This window comes from Apium graveolens, chromosome 4 (genome assembly GCF_009905375.1).
Source record: "Apium graveolens cultivar Ventura chromosome 4, ASM990537v1, whole genome shotgun sequence".
In the NCBI taxonomy this organism is placed as follows: Eukaryota; Viridiplantae; Streptophyta; class Magnoliopsida; order Apiales; family Apiaceae; genus Apium; species Apium graveolens.
Window position 1 is genome coordinate 146,784,743 of NC_133650.1, and position 22,493 is coordinate 146,807,235.

The 22,493-nt window shown below is 36.1% G+C and overlaps 1 protein-coding gene and 1 long non-coding RNA gene across 4 annotated transcripts; both read left to right on the forward strand.

Moving 5' to 3' along the window:
- Positions 1-4,861: 4,861 nt before the first annotated feature.
- LOC141716956 (uncharacterized) lies at positions 4,862-6,486 on the forward strand. Its single transcript, XR_012573462.1, has 3 exons — positions 4,862-5,028; positions 5,150-5,227; positions 6,089-6,486. It is a non-coding gene; the product is annotated as an uncharacterized LOC141716956 (long non-coding RNA).
- Positions 6,487-18,351: 11,865 nt separating this feature from the next.
- Positions 18,352-21,558, forward strand: LOC141720346 (uncharacterized). Of its 3 annotated transcripts, none has more exons than XR_012574246.1 (4): positions 18,352-18,667; positions 19,426-20,258; positions 20,459-20,861; positions 20,948-21,558. XR_012574246.1 is itself a non-coding variant. In XM_074522702.1 (4 exons), the coding sequence occupies exons 3-4, from the start codon at positions 20,685-20,687 to the stop codon at positions 21,232-21,234; spliced, it is 435 nt and encodes a 144-aa protein (XP_074378803.1). In that variant the 5' UTR covers positions 18,376-18,667; positions 19,426-20,258; positions 20,459-20,684; the 3' UTR covers positions 21,235-21,558. The 3 variants fall into 3 exon arrangements, 2 of the variants coding, with proteins under 2 accessions (XP_074378803.1, XP_074378804.1); XM_074522702.1 differs by having other exon boundaries at positions 18,376-18,667; positions 20,459-20,832; XM_074522703.1 differs by having other exon boundaries at positions 18,376-18,667; positions 19,426-19,767; positions 20,459-20,832.
- Positions 21,559-22,493: the final 935 nt, after the last annotated feature.

Here is a 22,493-nt window from a genome sequence, read left to right on the forward strand (position 1 = left end):
AATGTCTTTAAGGCCTTTAAGTGGTTAAAACCCCCAGAAATTTCAAGGGACTGCTAACCTATTAAGTCCAGAGCTTGGCTGAAAGAAATGGAAAAGAGCTTTGAGATAGTGCCCATAGAAGAGATGCAAAAGACTGTGTTCACCAGTTATATGTTAAAAGAAGAAGCAAATTATTAGTGGGAACCTAAAAGAACCCTGGAGACTGATGTGATTATCACATGGGGAAAAGTATTTCCCAGGTTTATGGAGGCTCAGATGGAGTTGAAGTTTCTAGAGATTAAGTAAGATAAGATGTCAGTGGCTGTGTACAAAGCCAAATTTATTGAACTGTCGAGATTCGTGCCGGAGTTTGTGAACACGAAAGAGAAAAAGGCGAGGAGATTTCAGCAAGGGCTGAAACAATAGATTCAGGATCGAGTGTCATTACTTGAGATAACAGACTATGTGCAAAAAGGCCTCGATTATAGAGGCAGAGAGTGAGCAAAGTCAAAAAGAGGAAGAGAGCAAGAAGAGGAGTTCGGAAGCCAAGGCGGCAGAGCGATAAACAGAAGTTTCCGATTAGGACTGAGAGGGGAGTGGTGTCCCAACCCGCAGTGGGTACCAGGTTCGCCACTACCGTAGCTGGCGGAAATAGCTTTAGCGAACCGGTAAGCAAGAGTATCGCCCAGGGAGGTGGTCAATATAAGACTACGTTTCATAACCAGTTTCGGTCACCCCTACCGGATCATAAGTCATGTGGGGAGAAACATCCCGGGGTATGTAATTGGGAAAATAGCTACTGAGGTGCTTTAATTGCAACCAACTAGGACATTATTCTAGCAACTGCCCCAACCCAGCTAGGGCGTGATAGCAGGTAACCTTTTACTCAATTTGGTTATTGCAAATATTCTGTTTAATTCTGAAGCAACTAAGTATTTTATATTGCGAGATTTTTGGCCAAGTTAAAACTTAATGTGATTCCAACGCGAGAATTATTGCGAATAGAAATAGTGAATCGAGAGGTTGTTCCAATTAATGAGATTCATCTAATCTGCAAGTGGGAACTAGGAGGGAAGGACTTTAAGTTGGACTTAATTCCTTTCAGGCTGAGAGAATTTGGTGTGGTCTTAAAAATGGATTGGTTGTCGAGCAATGGTGCTCAGATTGATTATAAAGGAAAGAAAGTTAAAATCTGAATGCCTAACGGCAAGAAAATTGTGATTAAGGGTCAGCGTCAGACCCAGAAATTTTTTAATATTGCTCAAGCAAAGCAATTATTAAGGAAAGATAGCAAAGCGTATTTAGCATACGTGGCGGGTACCAAGAGAGAAGCCCCGATGTATGTGACATACCAGTTGTTCATGAGTTTGAGGATGTGTTTTCCAAAGACCTTTCAGGATTATCACCTGACCGAGAGATAGAGTTCGCTATCGAATTAGCATCAGGAACGACATCAGTTTCAAAAAGCCCCATATAGGCTAGCCCCGGTTGAAATGAAAGAATTGACTTCACAGTTGCAAGAACTGTTGAATAAAGGAATGATGAGACCTAATGTGTCACCATGAGGCACACCAATGTTGTTTGTCAAAAAGAAGGACGGTAGTATGCGATTGTGCACATAGTATAGGGAACTGAATAAGCTGACTATTAAGAACAGATACCCTCTCTCTAGAATTGACGATTCGTTTGACCAACTTGAAGGAGTGGTACACTTTTTGAAAATCGATCTAAGAATGGGATATCACCAACTGAAGATTAAAACAGGGGACAAATACCGTATTTCGCACAAGGTATGGACATTATGAGTTCTTGGTGACGTCGTTCGGGCTAAAGAATGCCCCAGTAGCTTTCATGGACTTTGTGAATCGAGTGTTTAAAAAGTATTTGGACGTGTGCGTCATTATTTTTTTATTGATAATATTTTAGTCTATTCTAAAACGGAAGAAGAACATGCGGAATATCTGAGGATAGTGGTAGAAGCATTGAGAAGAGAAAAGTTGTTTGCCAAATTCTCAAGGTACAAATTCTGGCAAAATGAAGTTCAGATCTTAGGACAATTGATGAGCAGTGAAGGAGTGTTAGTTGACCCTACCAATGTTGAGGCAGTATTCCAATGAGAAAGAATAACCACACCTACGGAAGTAGGAACTTTTTGGGAATTAACCAGTTTTATGAGAGGTTCGTACGGGATTTTGCTAAGATATCAGGACCTTTGATTAGGCCTACTTGTAAAACGGAAAAGGTTGTGTGGAATGAAAAATGTGAGGAAAGTTTTCAGGAATTGAAAAGAAGTTTGGTATCAGCCCTCGTGCTGGCATTGCCCGATGGAAAGGGTGATTTTGTGATCTATAGTGATGCGTCACATAAAGGATTATGATGCATGCTCATGTGGCATGGGAAAATGGTTGCTTATGCCTCACGGCAGCTGAAGGAATATGAAGTAAGATACCCTACTCATGAATTAGAATTAGCAGTAATAGTTTTGCTTTGAAAAATTGGAGACAATATCCATACAGAGAAAATTGTGAGATCTACACTGACCATAAGAGCCTTAAGTATATATTTACTCAGAAAGAACTCAACAGGAGACAGAGGAGATGGTTAGAGTTAATGAAAGACTATGTCGGTCAGATTTTATATCACCCAGGGAAGGCCAATGTGGTGGCCGATGCCCTTAGTAGTAAAGAGAGACTCAAGATGTTGACAACGCCGGAGGAACTAGTGAGAGAACTCGAGGAGATGGAGATAGAGGTGAAGTCACTGGTAAAGGGACTGATGGACTAATTGAGATCAAATTAGAACTGGAATTGTTAGAAAAGATGGGACATTATCAGGAAGAGAAGACGAATGAAGAGCGAGAATCTTTAACTGAGAAGAAGTCAAATATGAGAAATATGAGAAGGGAATTATGAGGTATGCGAACCGGATTTGGATTCCGAATGTTCGAGAATTAAAAGATGAAATTTTACGCGAAGGACATAATTCTAGATATTCAATTCATCCTGGAGGTACCAAGATGTACCGAGATCCAAAGGAATATTATTGATGACCCAACATGAAAAGAGACGTGGCCAATTGGGTCAGTAAGTGTTTGACCTGTTAAAGAGTGAAGGTGGAACATCAGCGACCGAGGGGACTCCTACAACCCTTAGGAATTCCGATGTGAAAGTGGGAACAAATAGCCATGGATTCTGTGGTAGGATTTCCCCGAGCTAAGGCTAACCGTGATGCAATATGAGTAATTATATATCGACTGACCAAGTCAGCATACTTTCTTCCAATCAAGAAAACCTACATGGTGGATAGATTAGCAGAGCTATATATCAAGGAAATTGTGATAAGACATGGAGTCTCTATAGCTATCGTATCTGACAGAGATCCCCGATTCAACTCCAGATTTTTTTGAGGAGCTTTCAGGAATGCTTATGAACCAAACTGAATGTGAGTATTGCATACCATCCCCAAACCGATGGACAAAGTGAGTGAATCATTCAGACATTGGAGTACATGTTGAGAAATTTTGTAATTGATTTTTAAGGTTATTGAGATGAACACCTATCTTTGATAGAGTTTGCCTACAATCATAGTTATCATGCGAGTATAGATATGCCCCCACATGAGGCGCTGTATGGTCGGAGGTTCCATTCACCCTTGTACTGGGATGAAGTTGGTGAAAGAAAGTTACTAGGTCCCGACTTGGTGTAAAGAACGAGGGACATAGTTGAGTTGATCAGAGGATGACCAACAGCGTAAATATGCCGACTTAGCACGAAAAGACAGAGAGTATGAAGTGGGTGACCAGGTATTTTTGAAAGTGTCACCATGGGAAGGACTGATGAGATTTGGAAAGAAAGGGAAGTTGAGTTCCCGATATATGGGTCCTTTGAGATTTTATGACAAATAGAACCGTGGCATACGAATTGGCTTTACCTCCAAACCTTCAACAGGTTCATAGTGTTTTTCATATGCCAATATTTAGAAAGTATAATGCGGATACCAAGAATATAGTGAAACATGAGTAAGTACTAGATATGTCCTACATTGAGCAACCAGTTGAAATCATTGGTTGAAAAGAGCAAGTACTCAGGGACAAGAGTGTCAAGCTATTCAGAGTCTTGTTGAGATATCCCAAGGTCGAGGAGTCGACTTGGGAATTAGAGAGCCACCTGCGAGAAAGGTACCCCCATCTATTTGTGAGTTGATTTCGGGACGGAATCCTTTTAAGGGGGGAGACTGTAAGAACCCTGATTTTTGTAATATTTTAAAACTTCTGTGAATAGTAACTTGAGCTGATTAAGTAATACGTATGGGGATCATCATAAAATGAATAGTGGAATTTTAAGAATCCGAAATCATATTCTTGTTTATCGAGGAAAATAAGTGAATGTAAAAGCCGACGGAATTCGAAGATTCACGATTATACTACGTGTTTTCGTATCCGTAAAGAATGGCGTAGAACCGGGAATACTATGTGAAATAAATAATATATCAAGGTATTTCTATGATCAAGAGAAGGAATGGAATTGGTTATAGGATTATAAGCGATAAAAGAAATCGCTACGAAACAAGTCGTTATACGTGGAAACTATCGGAATGGAACGACGATTGCATTTACGATAAATAAACGAATGAGAAATTAAATCCCATGCAAGTTGGCCATGCATAACCAAGTCCTAACTAGTAGTTAGGAGTGTAACTAGATGATTAGAAGCTAACTAGAATAGTTAGTGGAATAGTGTTGAATAGTGATGGTAGACAAACAAGTACACAAGCCATACTTCTCCCTTTTCTCACTTCACCACACAATCAAACCAACCCATACCTTTGCCAAATTATTGTCAAATCTGCTGCATACATCCCATATATTCATTATACACTCCCACACTTTAGCCACAAAAGAAAACAACCACTTTTCCCTCACTTAAAGCTCTCCCATTTTTCATTCCAGCAGTTCGGATTTTCTGAGCAAGGGAGAAAGAAAAATTCATAACTCAAAATATACTCATTCAAATATCATGAAATTTTTACCATAGCTTCTATATATCATGGGTAAGCTTCGTACCAAATTTCAGCCTCAAATTATGTTTTTTCAATTTTATAAAAATGTTTGAATGAGCTGCTGAAAAGTAACTCCGAAATTCTAACTTGTTTCTTGGTTTTGTTTCTTAAGGATCTAGCCCTTATAAGTGTTTTCTAAGAAAACCAAGCCTCAATCATCCTAGAACTAACCTTCCTAGTGTCCAAGAAGGTATAACTTTCAACCCTTTAAGGTTTTATGGTTGAATTTAAGAGTTATGTTTGTTGTAGTGTTAAGATCCAAAGGATTGTGTTTGTTTGAGTTTGTATTGATTATGTTCTTGCTAAAGGCTTGAGATGTTGAGTTGTAATCCATGTATGTGGTACTAGATAGAGCATATAAGGTTCATGTGGGTGGATCTTGAGAAGTACTTGTGTTTATGATGGTTATAGGTAGTGATTGTGTTAAGATCAAGTAGTAGAAATTGAGTTTGGGCATTCTTGCACTTGATCTGTTTTCTGCAGGATATTCGGCCATGAAAATGGTTAAAATTTGAAAACCACTGGCCATGAATAGATAGATATTGTTTTTTTGTTTCTATACATGTGTAGATCATCATGAGGAGATTTACGGTTTAGGAGTTATGGTCGTTTTAGTGTAAAACATTTCTGCGATTAGCCAACTGCACTTAAGTCCACTTGCATGGTGATTTTGAAGGACTTAAAATAATTTCGAGATTCTGGAAAAATTATGAAAAATGGATATGATAGTAGAGAAGACTGTCCAAAACGAATTTTGAGAAAATATTAATTTTTAGATTTTATAAAAATATTTTGGTAAAGCGAGCGCAAGCGAGAAACGCATAAAAATCTAGTTTTGACGCGCATTTTCTCACGTTCGAGCTTAAAACTCGAAATGGACCTACTAAAGCGAACGATCGATTTCAAAACTCGGCCATGTTATAAAGTGAGAATATAAGTGTTGAGAATGTGACGATCGGAGATTCTTTATACTTGAGTAGTTACGAAAGTTGCTTAATAAAAGCGAGACGTTAATCGCGTACTAACTTAGACCGTTGGTTCTTGTTTATAGATCGCCAACCAAACACCAGAGACCATACCACTTCGATTACTCGAGGCAAGTTTTCGAAACCTTATCTCATACTATCCATGCTATATACATACTGTTGTGATATTGATGTCATGATTTACAGTTCAAATATATATGCTTGTCTATGATATCAATGCATACGAATTATGCGATTGTTTACGAAAACAAATTTCGTTTTACACGAGTATGAGAAATTGAAACGTATTTCAAATATAATATAGGTTAATGGGAGTTGGAAATATTTTAATAACGATTTAATTCCGGAGAGAGCCGAACGCGAAAGATTTCTATTTCGATAAACAAAGTACGTTCGTGTAATTTATATATCAAGCGAACGATTGAGATTTTGACTTAAACTTCGAGAAATATTGGTTTATTCATTTAAGGGACACACTTACTTGATTGATTATTTTATAAAGCGATACTTAAGGGATTATTAAATATAAAGAAAGTATTTAAAAATATACTGAATAGTTTATAAATCATTTCACGTTATTTAATAAAGATTTAACTATTCAAAGAGCAATTATAGGATACCAAATCCTGTTATGATTATTTGATTAAGGTGTCTCCATTCGTTGGACCTTATTCATAAATATTTTGTATTTAAGGTTTTTTATCAATTCATTGAACCTTATACAAAGATGTTTTATTTATAAGATTTTATCAATTCATTGAATCCCTCTTAAATTATTATGAGACCTTAGATATTTAATATCTTCGGACTTCTAAAAACTTATTTAAAAATAGACATAATTCCCAAAGGTACTTTCTAAATTATTCAAAACTCTTGAAAGAGATTAATCATTTGAAACGTATCAAAACCTTAGGGAACTTAGTCTTGAAGCATAAGAGTTTTGCTTCCTCGTTCAATAAAGAACAAGTGAGTAATATACGTGTCACCCTACTACAGATAGGGATTTGAAAATGATTTTAAATTCAAAAATCCGACAACTCCCAAAGATCAATTGAGTTAAAAGTGATGAATAAAACATCTTATTTACAGGTCAACTTTTAACGACCTATTCCTTCGAAAAAGGATTTTGAGCAAAAGATATAACTGTTTTGGGACTGGAATGTGGCCTGCCCGGCACAGAGTGGTATCGGGCAGTGACCAGGCGCGGAGTGGCGCATTATGCAAGCGCGGAGTGGCGCATTGTACGGTTATATGGTCTATGTGACCATTGACTTTCGGACTTGCACGGCAATGGGCAACCACCGTGTAGTGTCTTGATGAGCCCAAAGGCGGCTAGGTTTGTATTCCTTCTACTAGTAGAGAAAATTTCGTACTCGGCTGATCACCGATACGTGGTTTATTCCAGTATAGTCCCTTTCTTCCATTTTGGAAAAACTGTTGTGAAATATACAACAGATAGCCGATAAGGATGAGTTTTAAACAAGGATATTGATGAATATATATCAAATCCATTTGAGAAATCTGCTGATAAGGCTGAGTTTAAATAAGGATGTTGATGATTATATATCAAATCCATTTGAGAAATCTGCTGATAAGGCTGAGTTTAAATAAGGATGTTGATGATTATATATCAAATCCATTTGAGAAATCTGCCAATAAGGCTGAGTTTTAAATTGGGATGTTGATGAATATATATCACACCCATTTGAGAATCTTGGTTCGAGTAACATCTTGAGATTTTGAAATAAAATGAGTACGAGTATAAAATGATTTTGAGAAAGAGATGAATACAAGTATTCAGTGGATATACTATTGTAGTTGACTTTGAGAACATTATAAATTTGATAAGCATATAAACTTTCAGAACGCTTTGGAGATACAAAGTATAATTATTGGTTTTATTTATCCTTACATACTTAATTATGGGGATATATACCTTGCTGAGCTTTAATGCTCACCCTTGCTTTTATATATCATATCACAACAGACTACCAGCATGGATCAGACCAGGACTGCTGTCCGTAGGCGGGTAAGGAACGCTCGTGAGTTCCGTAGGCTTTTTGTGCGCCAGCCCCGTCAGGTAGATAAGTGGAAATGATTTATTTGATAATGTTTCCAAGCATATAACCTGTGTGTATATGAGTTTGAATAAAAGGTCGAGTAATATTGTGAAAAGAGAATTATTTAATTAATAAGTGATCGTAACGACCCAAATTCACGACCTTGGATTTGGGGGTGTTACAGTAGTGACGCTTCGCACAAGGAAATAGGGTGCGTTCTTATACAGCACGGAAAGGTAATCGCGTACGCGTCAAGAAAATTAAGGGAATATGAAATTCGATATCCCACCCATGATCATGGGCTCACGGCAATAGTTTTTCCCTAAAGATTGGAGGCACTACTTGTATGGAGAGAAGTGCGAGATTTACAAAACCGTAAGAGCTCTAGTACATTTTCACGCAAAAAGAGCTCAACATGCACCAGAGGAGGTGGTTAGAGCTAATCAGGGATTACGATTATGAGATTCTTTATCATCAAGGGAAAGCCAATGTGGTGGCTGACGCCCTTAGTAGAAAGGAGAGACTCAAGATGATAATGTCTTCGGGAGAGTTGATAAGAGATTTTGAGAAAATGGAAATAGAAGTGAAGGTAACCAGAGCCGGTACCAAAAAGCTGTTTGAGATCGCAATGCAACCTGAATTATTGGAAAAGATCATATTGTGCCAGGCTAAAGTGATGAATAAAGGCAAAGAGCCAATGACTGGAGAAGAGATTAATACTGAGAAAAATGATAAGGGAATAATGAGGTATTCCAACAGAAATTGGGTTTCAATGTTCAAGAGCTTAAAGACGAGATCTTAGATGAAAGCCATAGTTTGAGGAATAAGATTTAAGGCAAACCCTGAATGTGATAATCAGGGAGGTCGCCATCAAGATAAAAGGAACCCATCACATAAGGAAGTGGAAAACAAGCATTTTAACATATAAGATAACCTCGATTATGAGAGAATGATGAAATATTTCATACCGAGACAACAGAAGTTGAGAAAGATAGGGAGAACCAGGATGGTACTCCTATGGGGAAATTCATGGACCTGCCTAAACAAAACTTATACTTTTATCCCCAACCACCACCCTGAGGAAAAAATGTAGTGGGAAATTCTTTTAGGACCTTTAAGTCGCTAAGCTCTCAGAGTTCCAAGGAACAAGCTGGCCCAGTCGAGACAAGAGCCTGACTAAAGGAAATTGGGAATCATTTGAGATTCTAAATGATTGACGAAGCATAAAAGACTATTTTTGCCACTTAACTTCCAGAGAGAGGCCACCCACTGGTGGAAGGCTAAAGAAGATAGAGAGATAGTGTAGAATTTTTAGAACCAGACCAGAGGTGGGCATGTATGATGAATCATGAATCTAGGTTATGAAAGTCATCAAGGTTCATCTGAAGGACACGAATCCAGAATGACGGGATAATTGAAATCAATGCTTATGTTGTGTTGGTTCATGAAATGGTTGTAATAGACGCAAAAATAAAAGACTGAAAAGGCAAGGAGTATAAAGGGATTTAAAGGAAATAGAGTTCAGAAGTGATAAGGGAGTTAGGTATGTGAAACCCTAAGAAACCCTAGCAATAAATATATAGAAGTGCGTCATCATCAGCGCATGGTGACAGACCATGAGATAAAGTCAAGTTTTGAAAGCGTAAATGATACATATAATTAATCCCGTTTAAGTTGGGAGTATTCGATGAAACTTCGAGATAGATCGATGGATTAATAAGGAAACACAGATGGACTGAGAAGACAGGAAAACAAGAATAGAAAATTGGATGAAAGAAGTGACCTTCAAGAATATGAGGTGTATGTAACACCAGTGACTTGATACCCAAAAAGAGACACCAGGTACAAAAGATATCCAAACATTGAGATGACTATTAAGATAAATAACAAAGGTAAATGAGTAATTAGAACTAAAAAAAATCACGTTGAACACGACCAATATCTTCCAGAACATCCCTGCTATAATTACCAAATCAGGCAAGAAAAGCGAATAACCGTTGTTATCTTTTGGAGGCCATATGGATTGACCTCAGTTTGAATAAATATGCTAATGTGAAACTAAATATAGACTATCAAGGTTAGAATGATTGAATAAGATAGCCTTATCAAGGATATAAGACTTGATTTATCCCTGGAAGGATGCAAGTACCTTTTTATAGGTAGAATTAAGGATAGAACCTCGATAACTTGAGATGAACCATGCGGGAGTGCATAAAGGTTGGCATTTCACCCTTAACAGGGACATTATGAGTTTGGGTAGTACGGAATGAAGGACTAAGGAAACAACAACATTTAAAGATCAGTGGAAAAAGTTTTCAGAACTATATAGATAATGGTTCTAGTATTAGTAAATTGTATCTTGATATGCCATGTACCTAGGGAGTACAGGATGAAGGATTTAAGGATAACCTTAGAAGTTTTACAAGGAGAAAGGTAATATTCAAAGTTCTCAAGAATAGAAATTTTGATAAAAGAAATATGACGTAATAAGAATAATGCCAAGTGGGGCATATGTTAAACCATGAGAAAGTATAGATTAAACCAATGAAGGTCAAGATTGGTAAAAACAAGAAGGACCCGAGATAAGAGACGTCCTAAGTATGATCGAGCGTCAGTCGTGACAATGTTAACCTCTAAAGAGCAAGGCAATAACTTATGGAAAAATGGTGATATTTTCTTTACTCATCAGATCTTAAGGAAAACATCTTCACACAAGCAGTGATTGGAAATGAGGTAGAAAATTTAGTTGGAGATCATTCAGAAGACATTGATTATAAGGAACTATTACTATCAGGAAAGGCCAATGAGGTGGCCGACACTCTAACTGTAAGAGAGCAATTATAGGCGCTCATGTCAGAGGAATACAGTAATGATGGTTAAAGCCGTGAATGTTGTATTATGGTGTGAAAGATTGACATTCCTTCTGATGATTGTGCGATACTCAACCGTAATAGTAGTTTGGTAAAGATTTAATTCATGTTATCGCAATGAGCGGGCTACCTATCTTAGAATATCCCATCTTGAGATAAGCTAGGACCATATTACAAAAGGACTAAATGAACCTTTGAGTTTCATGTCTCCTAATAAAGATATATGGTTAATAATGGTAAAACCTGCTATCGTTGCATTTATTGAAACTCTTCTGTAATTTTATCTGCTTCATGTCATGTATGTACGTCAGGATCAGGAGTGTTCTTCATGAATCATGAATGGTGATTATGTTACCTCCTTAGAAGAATTTGATACGACAGGTATGGACTCCTTATGGTTAGTTATTAAGATTCCAAGGAAAACGAATGACTACCGTAGGTCCACAGTGGACTATAGTAATGCAACAATGATTATGTTAATAATGAGATGATAACAACTGGGAGAGTTGTATTGTAATGGATGTTGAGATTGAGTACCACTAATCGGGTTATGGTGATGTATAAGTTATCATTGAAAGACTAACTAATGGATTATCTACCTATTGAATATTTATTCCTTCATATCGACAGAGAGTCGTATTACTATACGAGGAAGGTTGTGGGGAAAGCGTAGAATTCTAGTAACAATGATGTCTAGAATAAAATCCCAGATTCGATTTTCGTTGTCGAGGGAGTTTCAACGGTGATTGTTTATAAGCTCGAGCAAGAGCATGGGTTCATAGAATGATGGACGGAATAGCAAACATATTCAGGCACGAGAATTGCGATGCGATGATACTGGATATTGATATAGATACTTATGTTTCATTCTCCTTTGATAAACCTCTATAGTTCAGAGGTAGATTCCAAGCCAGATATTTTGTGGCAGTATTTTTTTATATAATGCTCTTAAATTCATTCTTTTCTCTCCTTTTCATTTTGTATAAGCTGAGAAGAACAACCCTTCCAGAAGGGTAGGTATTTTCGAATGACTATCTATCGGTGTGATAGAAGCGTAGTAGGATACCACCTATTGTTTAATTTCTTGTCAAGTACTAAAGGCTAGCCACCTTTTGTACTAACTATGCGATGTACCAAGTGTTCATGATCATAGTGATCTCTCAATAAAATCTTTTACTTCTATACGATGGATCAAGCTTTCGAAGATGGAAGCAGCTAGAAAGGAAGTAGTATCAGTGGCGGTGGTTAACTGAATCTAACGTGTTCGTGATACTAAGGTTGATATAATTGTTAAAAGTTTATAGAACGCTAACAAGCTATAGTGTAACCAGTATAGTATTAGGTACGGAAGATAGTAATGATTACGGACGGGAAAAGAGTGGGTATTGAGAAGCAAAAGCTATAGCGCTAGAAGCTATGATGAGAGTCTGTGCGATAGACTTGAAAGAATTTGGAATGATCACTTAGCATGTATCGAGTTTTCTTACGATAATAGGTTTTATGTCAGTATCAGGATGACGCCTTATGAGGTCCTTTAGGGAAGACAATGTCGATCTCCCGTGTATCGGAATGAAGTTAGAGAGCGCAAGATGCTCGAACCCAAAGTGGTCCAAAGGACCAAAGATATAGTTGATCTAATCAAAGGACGATTGGTAGAAACCCCAAGATGGACAGAAGAAGTATGCTGATTTAACTCGAAAGGACAAAAAGCATGAAATAGGGGACCTAGTGTTGTTAAAGGTATCCCCTTCAAAAGGATTGATGAGGTTCAGAAAGAAAGGAAAGCTAAGTCCACGATTTATTGGGCCCTTGGATATATTAAGACGTATTAGGAAGTTATCAAATAAACTAGCCCTACCTCGAACCTGTAGCAAGTTCATAACATATTCCACGTATCAATATTAAGGAAGCATAATCCGAATCTCGAACATATAGGAGAATACGAGCGCATAGACATGCAACCAGACTTGACCTATATGGAGCAACCAGTAAGGGTTATGGATTGAAAGGAGCAAGTGCTTAGACACAGGGTTATCAAACTATTCAGAGTTTTGAGGTAAAATCACAATGTGGAAAATTGACTTGAGAGTTAGAAAGCGCAATGCTAGAAAAGCATCTCTAACTATTTTCTATCTGATTTCGGGACGGAATCCTTTTAAGGAGTGGAGACTATAATAACCACAATTTTTGGAATCTTTGAAACCTGATGAATAGTAACTTTTTGCTGATTGTGCTGGTTAAGGAATATTATCAGACCACACTATATAGGAGTACTGTTATGGAAACTCTGAGATCATATTAGTATTTCATAAAGTAAATGAGTGTATGTAAAGATCGTCAGAATTCATATTCGAACACTTTGGTTTTTCCCGAAAATCTACCAGATACCGAAGGGATTAAGTATAAGGTAACATAATTAAAAGGATTTTTATTTAAGGATTATAGCAGAGGATCATTAAAGGAATATAAGATATTAATAAAGGTTCAGGGAATCCCAAGTAATAAGATCCCGGATATGATCCCTCAAACTATTAACAAGAACGAGAGTTAAGCGAACCGTAAAAGAAATAAGCGGCCAAGAGATAAGCTTGTACAAAAAACCAAGGATTATGACATCATTAAACTACAAGGTGTGGAAAAGTGGATGCAAGATAACATGTGCTTGATGACATAAGCATGCTTTATAAGATATTTAGCCAAGGATGATTTATGGCCACGTATTATGACCTTGGTTAATCAAATCAAGGATAGATTAACTAAACAAATAAAACATCACACCAATTAAACAAGGCAAATCAAAGAAGCATTTCATCACCCCATTTTTCAAAGCCTGCTCTCGTCCAAAACCAGAGCAGCAACTTCAAACTGCCATATCTCCTTCAATACTCATCAAATAGTATGTTCTATAGCTCTTTGGAAAGGTATTGCGATGGTCTACAACTCTTGTTCACAAGTCTCGTCCAAATAAGCATGTTAAGACCCTCATATGTACAGTTCTTGCAATCGGACTTTTAGAAACTTCAAAATCTAACTTTATATTTTCTTGATTGTTTGTGAGATCCAAGCTTGTATAAGGATTAATCAAGGTTTTAAGGCTTCCTAGAAACTTTACACGACAAATAAAGGTATAAAACTTCTGGACCTATAAGTACTAAGTTTGTTTGCTTGAATTTTGGTATGGTTTGGATGGATGAGTAGTTGTTTGAATGATTAAGCTTAAATTGAACTTTGATTGTGAAGTAGATTAGTTGATTATGGAGATCGTATAGTATTGAATTGGATTTATATCCTTGAGATTTTTTTGCTAAGACCACTAGCCTAGGTTTGAATCTTGAAGTTGTGGATGGATTGTAGTTGGAAGGAATTGATTTGGAGTGGTAAAAATATTGGAAATCGCTATGTTCTAGCCGTCATAATGCCCGATTTTCCTTAACTGTTTCTGTGCTTAACTTTAGGACCCGTGAACTCACTGTAAGATTCTGACATTTGCCATATTTAGATATTTTATGTTACGAGCTTCATTTTGATATGTCTTTCGCCTAAATCCGAGTTACGAGCGATGATAAACGACCATTTTAAGTAACGACGTTTCGCGAGCGAACCCCGAAACCTCGATTAACTTTAAGACCATAATTGAGACCCTTAAATGATTAATTAAAACATGAGAGAATTATGTCAAGTGAATAAAGAAGTTAGTAAAGTTCTCGGAAAGCGTTCCCTTAAAATTCGTAACGGTTAATTTATTAAAATTGGTGGAGCCGAGGGTACGCGAGCGATTAACGTAAATTGTTAAGCGTATAAGCGACCGTAAGCGACCGTTAGGGTATGAGTGAGTTTTGACTAGTTTCTTAAGCGACCGTGGTCTAATTCCGGCTTATGTTGTTGTTCATAGGTTACCGGACCCACTCTAAGCTTAATTCTACTCCGGAACACTCAGACAAGTTTTCTACCAGTTATTCTGTTGTTGTGATGTAAATATATTAATGCATTATCTTGAGATAAGTGCATGGTTGTTATTAGCAAATCTTACGATATATTGGAGCATGTTGATATGGTATATATATGTATGTTGTGAAATCTTGATATTTTATTATCAATTCAAATGCTTATAAACTGCATAATACCTATACTAGAGATAAACAGTAGTTGCGTATACCAAAGGTGAACATTTTTCTAAACTGGGAGTTGATGTTCCCGAGTATAATATATGTATATATATATAGTTTTCATAACTATTAATCGAATAAGGTATATTCAATAGTTTTGAATAATAGTCAAACATTATTTTCGATTATTCAAATAAAGATTTTACTTTCGTATAAGTATTTCTTTCAAAAATTATTATTCGTTTCAAGTATTATTTCCAAAAACTTTTACTGGATTTATTTTGATAAAAGCTATTCTTTATTAGAATATTATTTAAAGAATAATATTCAGTTATTCTTCGATTATTTTGTAACTGAATTATTCTATTAAATCATCCTTACTCCAAACATTTTCAAAAATGGTTTCAAGTCTTCAAAATGATTTTAAAAGTTAGAGCGGATCCCAAAACTCGATTTTAATTTAAGATCTTCCTTTCGAAGGGGATTTAAATACTCGCTCAAAATCTAAGGGATCCGGCTCTGTGGTGTATTCTTGGCGCAAAGAAGTTGCTAATTTGATAAAAGAGTTTGATTACTTTCCCAACATTCGGGAAGTAAGCCCAATCAAAATGCGTCGGCATAAGTGACATGGGCTCAGTGGCAGTCCATCAAAGCGTAAGCGGCTGAGTGGCAGTCCATCAAAGCGTAAGCGGCTGAGTGGCAGTCTAGCATAAGGTCCTAATGCGGCCAGGGTGATGACCAGTGGGGAATTCATCCATCTACTAGTAGAAAAGGTGACTTAATTGGTATTTTTACCTGATCCTCGGGCGCGGCCGAGCGCTATAATGGTGCGGGCGCGCCGGTCTTCTGGAAAAAACTTTTTTTTCTTTTCCTGCTGCAATGAGTTAGTCTTCACGAGCCTTTATTCCTTGGACACCATCCTAACACCATATTAGCATCAAATCAATGCTAAATCACCTGAATGCCGGATTAATCTCTGAAATGCAAAAAAACTAGAAAATACATTAAAATACCAATAACTTGAGTATAAGAACACCAATTCAATGCTTAATGGAGCATTATAAAGTGTCATAAATTCCACTCAACAGTAATATTAAAAGTCTTTTTTGGTGTGAGTTGTATGGTCAGTTTGTGTATTTTAAAGTCACATTTTGCCATATTTTGAAGAAAAAGTAACTACAAACACACACTTAAATATTGTAAATTGGCACATCTCAGATCAATAATCTAAATGTGTGTGTTGGGCTACCTCAAACTTATCGGAGCCTAAATCTTATAGTTTCGCAAGTAACATAATTTAAATTGCATATACTTTAAAGTAGTGCATTTATACAAGTGTGTGTTTATAGATAATATCAAGAACTGTTGCTAACATTTAAACCAAAATTGCAAAACCACTATGGATGCTAAAGAGACAATTTCAAAGGACAATTTAAAAATGGTGCTGCCATTGAGAATGAGAAATGTCTTTGACCATGTTTCAACATAACAAGGTAACAACACTCTCACTGCCACGGACTTAGTTGCACTGTATTTGGAAAAAACTTAGTTTCAACATAAATTTGTTGCCTAGACATTGTGTATGTATTATTTAGTTGCACTATCCCTTGTCTGATGTAGTTGATTTAAATTATTTGTGTGATTTGTCCAGTAATTGAGCAGAGGAATTAAACTACAGGGAGTAGTACAGAGCATATGCATAAATTATGTCATGTACATAAACTAAAAACCATAATAATAGTGCAAAAGATTATAGAGTAGGTTATATATATAATCATTTCTCGTACAAAAGTCTTGTCGCCTGCAAAAGTCCTATCCACTGCAAAAGTCCTAGATTATCCCATTTAATGCCTTTTCCACAACATCTAGTGGAGCCGTCATTTGAGTTGGTAATTTTCCAAATCGCTCGAGCTGTTTCTTCCCTATATAAGGGAGCTTGTTATTATTATTGCCACCATTTTTTAGTACATCGGTCATTCAATTTTGTAGAGATAACCAAACTTAATTTAAAGTAGAAGGTTCCACTTCTTCATATGCTTCAATCACTGCATCGACTAGCTAACGGACTATTTTATGGGCTTTCTCATGTTGCACTCCTTGTATAATTCTAAAGAAACCCAAATTATTGATATTCAAATCCGGACTATTAGTCGGTTGATCAACCAATATTATATTAATTCCATCAGATTTTGCGACATCCATGAACTCTAAGTCGTCACCATTGATATGAGGCCTACCATTATCTTGTTGTATAATGATATGATTAATGTTGTCTTCTGGCCATTTGGATTTAATAGCTAGAAGGATTTTTTCGGTTATACATTGTTTAACCACAACTTTATTTATATTTTTAATAGGCTTGAGTTCCATAAAACCCTTTGCACGATTCTTACCTGTTCTAACAGCGGGTCCTTATTTAATGAATGGAAATATGCCTATTTTTCCGTCAAAAAACAATTTCCATCTTGGTCAAACTTAGGCCTAGCCAGTGCACTCAGAAACATAACTTTGGTAATAAATCTATTCTACTTGCAAGTTCTATTTGATTTCGGTTCACTAGGCAATATATAGTACTTTTGTGAAGTCCTAGTCATATAAAACCACATCTCATCTATATGAACTATAGAAAACATTTCTATATATATTGAGTTTGTACGAATTGTAGATGTTTCAATATGTTGTAGAAAAAATCTCACCCTAGCTTCCATATTTGTAGGTGTCAAATATGGCTTCAAAGTATTTGAATGAGATTTAATACTTCCTATTTGAATCATTCTATGCACAGTAGACTTACCTGCCTTTAATTGACAAGCTAGTATTCTAATGTTAGTTCTTAGAGGCAAAAGTATGGATCTTACCTTTTCCAAGTAAAAATCATATTTGTTGTTGACACCTTTATAGTTCCTGTCCACATTAGGTAGCTCCTTCTTTCCATCTTTAACTGATTGTTGAACATCTTTCCATATATTGGAACTAACTCCAAAGTCACTGGCAATCTTGGTAATTGGTCCCTTCTAAGAGTTTGTTTTTGCTAAAGTTTAATGATAACATGAGCACTATTTCCCTTTTTGTGAGTTTGACAATCTTTTATTTTTTCAGATGATGACAATGTAGAAGTGTTGGTATGCTCCCCATTTTGGCCTCTCCCAAAATCTGGAAATATGGACCCTTTTTCTATTATTTAGTCTTTTTTGTTTTGTAAAGTAGCTAGGCATATTTTTGTATAAAGCTATTGTTTTATAGTAGCAGCATGTGGGTGCACATGAAGGCAAATCTAAAACTTTTGTAACCTGAATTAAGTTAGGCGGGTGTTATTAAACCCTTTCCCTCCATGCTTTAATCAACTGATGCAAATTTTATTTAATGTCATGTCATGCACATAACTTTATTTAAATTTAGTTCTCTTACTTGCTTGTTTACTTTTATAATATTTTTTGGTCTTTGTGAAAAAATAAAATGTAAGGATATCACAGGGACAGGGGGGAGTACCTTTTTTATATAATCACTTCTGCTCAACGGCCGCGGCGTGAGGGTTCCTGGAAACAGCGCTCGACTGATATTCATCTTCCCGGCACTATTTAGCTTTATTTTCAATAGATCTGTAACAGGTATGTAATTTGAAACTCTTGTTTTACATACCCACCATTTTATTTTGCTATTTTGTTGAGAAGCATAATATAATCCGGCGAACTTGTTTCTCCAGCGAGTGGGTATATATCAGACAAACTCGTAAATTCGTAAATATTTTTGTAGAGTTTTTGTACTCCCCACAAAATTTTTGTTGAGAACGCCACTAGCAATAATTTAGATCAAGAATTGAGTTGTGTGTATACCTCTTTTGATGTTCAATTTACTTGGGAGACATGCCTTGATTTGAAATATATAAATCATGCATTCCTTGTATTATAAAATAATTTTATTATCAAACAATTTGTCAATGCACTGACAGTGTCCTTTGGAAGCAGCTACTTGATAACTTGTCTTGTTGTAATATACATTCTCCGAATATTGAATTTCATTTTTAATATCCCTTCGACCATAATTTATTGCCATCTTGTAAGTGACCAATAGTTATACTCATTTTTCATCTTATGAGTTTCTCGATGTAGTCTTTGGATAAAAACTTAATAATCTGTAATATTAGTAACTGGTAAAATAGCAGCGTTTTAATATTTGTCTTTAGTCATCAGACGTGATTTTTATTTAGTCCCATATCTCATACTTATTCAAGTGTTTCAAATGATTCAAGAGATGTCCCGAGCATAGTGACATATAGGAGTATGATTTATGGTATCCAACATCTTTTTTCAATTTTTTCTGTTTTCCTTGACCACTCTAACCTTCTTTTTTTCCTTTGAAATCGCAGATGTCTGCTTCCAAAAAGCTTCGGTTTCATCATGAAATCCATAATCATTTTTATCCTTGCCCTGCATTGAAAACAGCTGAAACTGAAGGAAATCAATTGTTGAAAGAAATGGATGCCATGTCTTCATCGGATACCATTATCTCAAATACTAGTGTTTGGAATAACATTGAGATATTTGATGATGACAAGACATTTCCAACTGCTAATCTCTCTAGTATACTTGATAACGATGATATTAAAATTCTATAAGCATTATTCATGATACCTGATGATTTCTTCATTTTCAAACCCAAAAATGGAGATAGGGTGTATGATCTTGTTTCATTCAAAGATCATCTTGGGGTAGGTACTTCAGTTGCTGCTTTTGAATATGGTTTTAGAGTTCCGATACACCATTTCCTTGAAAACGTTTTGGATACTTGTGATTTTGTATTAGGACAGCTTTCACCCAATTATTTCTTGAACCTAAATACTTTCATCGACCAATGTCATGCGTGTAAAATTGAGCCAAATATTGATATCTTTTAGTCTGATTATCAAGTAACATCCAACGGCAAGTGTGTCGGTATTTACTCTATCGGGCCCAAGAACACCTCATAAAAGTGGTCCCAAGCTCGTATAAATAATAAAGGATTTTATGAGAATTGGTTCTTCCTTGTTGGCCAGTTATGCCAAATGGAGTTACTACACCTCTAAGGAGATTCCTAAAAAGAACCCCAAGCTTGATCCTCCTACTTCCAATATATATAAAGATCTAAAGGAACCTCATAATAAATTCATGGTTATTTCTTCTAAAAAGATCCGATCTGAGGAACATCTGATAGAAATTAAAGGTATAAGCTAACTTTATGATTGGAATTAGTAGTTTTGATCCCTGGTTGTTTATCACTGGTTACACTTTACACATACTTACTTGTACAGTTTCCGATCACCATAGAGATCTGCACAACGATATTTGTTGTATACTTTGATTTATGTTCATATACTATATTCCATTTTACATGAGTTGACATTTTTCTTATTTGCATTACAGTCTCTTGCATCGGGATGGATGAGATAGTAGTGGCACAAAGGCTTCGGGAACAAAAATTGAAATCCAAACGAAATAAGAATTCGGAAAAAGCTAGGACTCAAAGATATGATGTAGCCGAAGAGCTCCAGGATGAGGGAACGAATGACATATCTTGAGCCATGGACATTGTTGCCGCACTGCTGAGTTAGATCCTACACATCCTCCAAATAAGAAATAAAGGAATTATATGCCAAATGCTCCTCCACCAGTTCTTAAACATATTTTGGATATTGTCTCATCAGCATCTGTTGATTTGGGAAGAAGCATGAGCTCTTCATTTACCCTTAGTGATGCTGATGTGAAAAAACTTTCGAAAATGAACTATGTCTCACGTGGTGAGGAAGTTAAGGCTCTTGATTTCCAAGTATTATCTTCTATCTTTCTCATTTGAATTTTTTGTAAGTTGTTTATCTATTTTTTGTTTTTAATTATGTATTCAATGTCTGCAAGTTTTGCTTTGGTCACGTGAACAAGTAGCTGCATCCAAGGTCAAAGTTGATCATCTTTCTAAGGTAGAAAAGGTTGCCAATGTTGTCAAAAACAAAACAGCAGCAGAACATCAAAAGGCTACTGATGCCGAGGCAAAGTTGAAAATATTCGAAGCCGATGCTGCAGATCGTGTAGTCCAGCTTAAGGAAAAAATTTCAACTTTAGAGAAAGAGCTAAAAAAATGTGAAAAGGCCAAGCTTGATGCTCAGACCACCTGGTATGGAGTTGGTCTTGATAAAAGGCTGTAAATGGTGACGGATGTTAAACTGAACTTTATCAAATGTATGTTTGACTATGAGTTTGCTGATAGGAAGACAGAGAAAGCTGAAGTAGGAAGTGGAATTGGGAATTTTGTCCCCAATGCTAGAGTGAAGAGTCCATTTCAGGAGGACATGTGAGAGACTTGAGACATAATCACTTTTGTGCTTTTATGAATTATATAGCTATTATCCACTTTTGAGCTTGCAATCTTCGGGCATGGATATATTTAGCTTATCTTTGGTCACCTGTCATGACATAGCCTTCGGGCAAACATTTACTTTTGCTTTTATTTGATGATGCATTGTCTTCTACTTTTCCATGTCTGATTTGAATACAATAAATTTGGTTTTTGTTTCAAAAACACGTTATTCAAAGCTTGAATTTTATACTAAGCTTTGGATATCATATTTATCATGTTCGTATATTCACAATATCTTATGCTTAAATATAAGTTATTTGTAGTTGATAAGTACCTTGGATGATTTTAAAATCATTGCAAGCTCTTCAAAGTGTCTACATTCTGATCGTTTTGTATTTGCTTTGGACACAACTTCAATTATAAAGGGATATATCACTAGTGTAGGATGAAGGATTCTCTTGTCCTCAAGTGAGTGTTGACAAATTAAATGTTGGAAATTGAGTTATTAATCATCCCTAGGTTATTGCCGATGGGTCACCAGTTTTGTGAGTGTCGATGAATCATAAATTGGGACTCAATCAAATATTTGTCCTCGATTGATTATCGATAGGTCACAAGTATAGGATTAGATTAATTTGATGCCCCCAAGTGTTTGATGATTGGTTATTTATTCAGGAGCCCATCAAATTTGTTTCCCCATGACGAATATGAAACACTTATTTGGGTTGGAATTTTTTTAATGGCTTGTTTTTCGTATCAAAGTTAAACCACTAAATTGTAATAATAAAAATCACACATGCATATTAACATATATGAAAGAAATCAAATTTTTATTAATAAATAGCTCATGGCATTCATAAAAAGGGAAATCCTAATAAATACTCAATTAAACATCTAAGATAAGTAGATAAATGGTTTGTCCACGTCACTTTATTTAAGCTTATTTGATGAAGACGATGAGAAAGAACTACTGGTAGTGCTTCTTTAACTTAGCAATATTCCAGGTGTTTTTGTTCGGTGTACCATCCAGAGTTTCGAGTTTGCAATTTCCCAAACGAGGCATGCCCGAAATTTTGTAAGGCCCCTCCTAGTTAGGCGTAAGTTTGC

Excerpts from the sequence above, each read along its gene's own strand:
- LOC141720346 (XM_074522702.1), top strand. The coding sequence starts at position 20,685 with ATGCCAAATGCTCCTCCACCAGTTCTTAAACATATTTTGGATATTGTC. Across the intron at positions 20,833-20,947 it reads AATGAACTATGTCTCACGTG|TTTTGCTTTGGTCACGTGAA; the intron begins GTGAGGAAGTTA and ends AATGTCTGCAAG.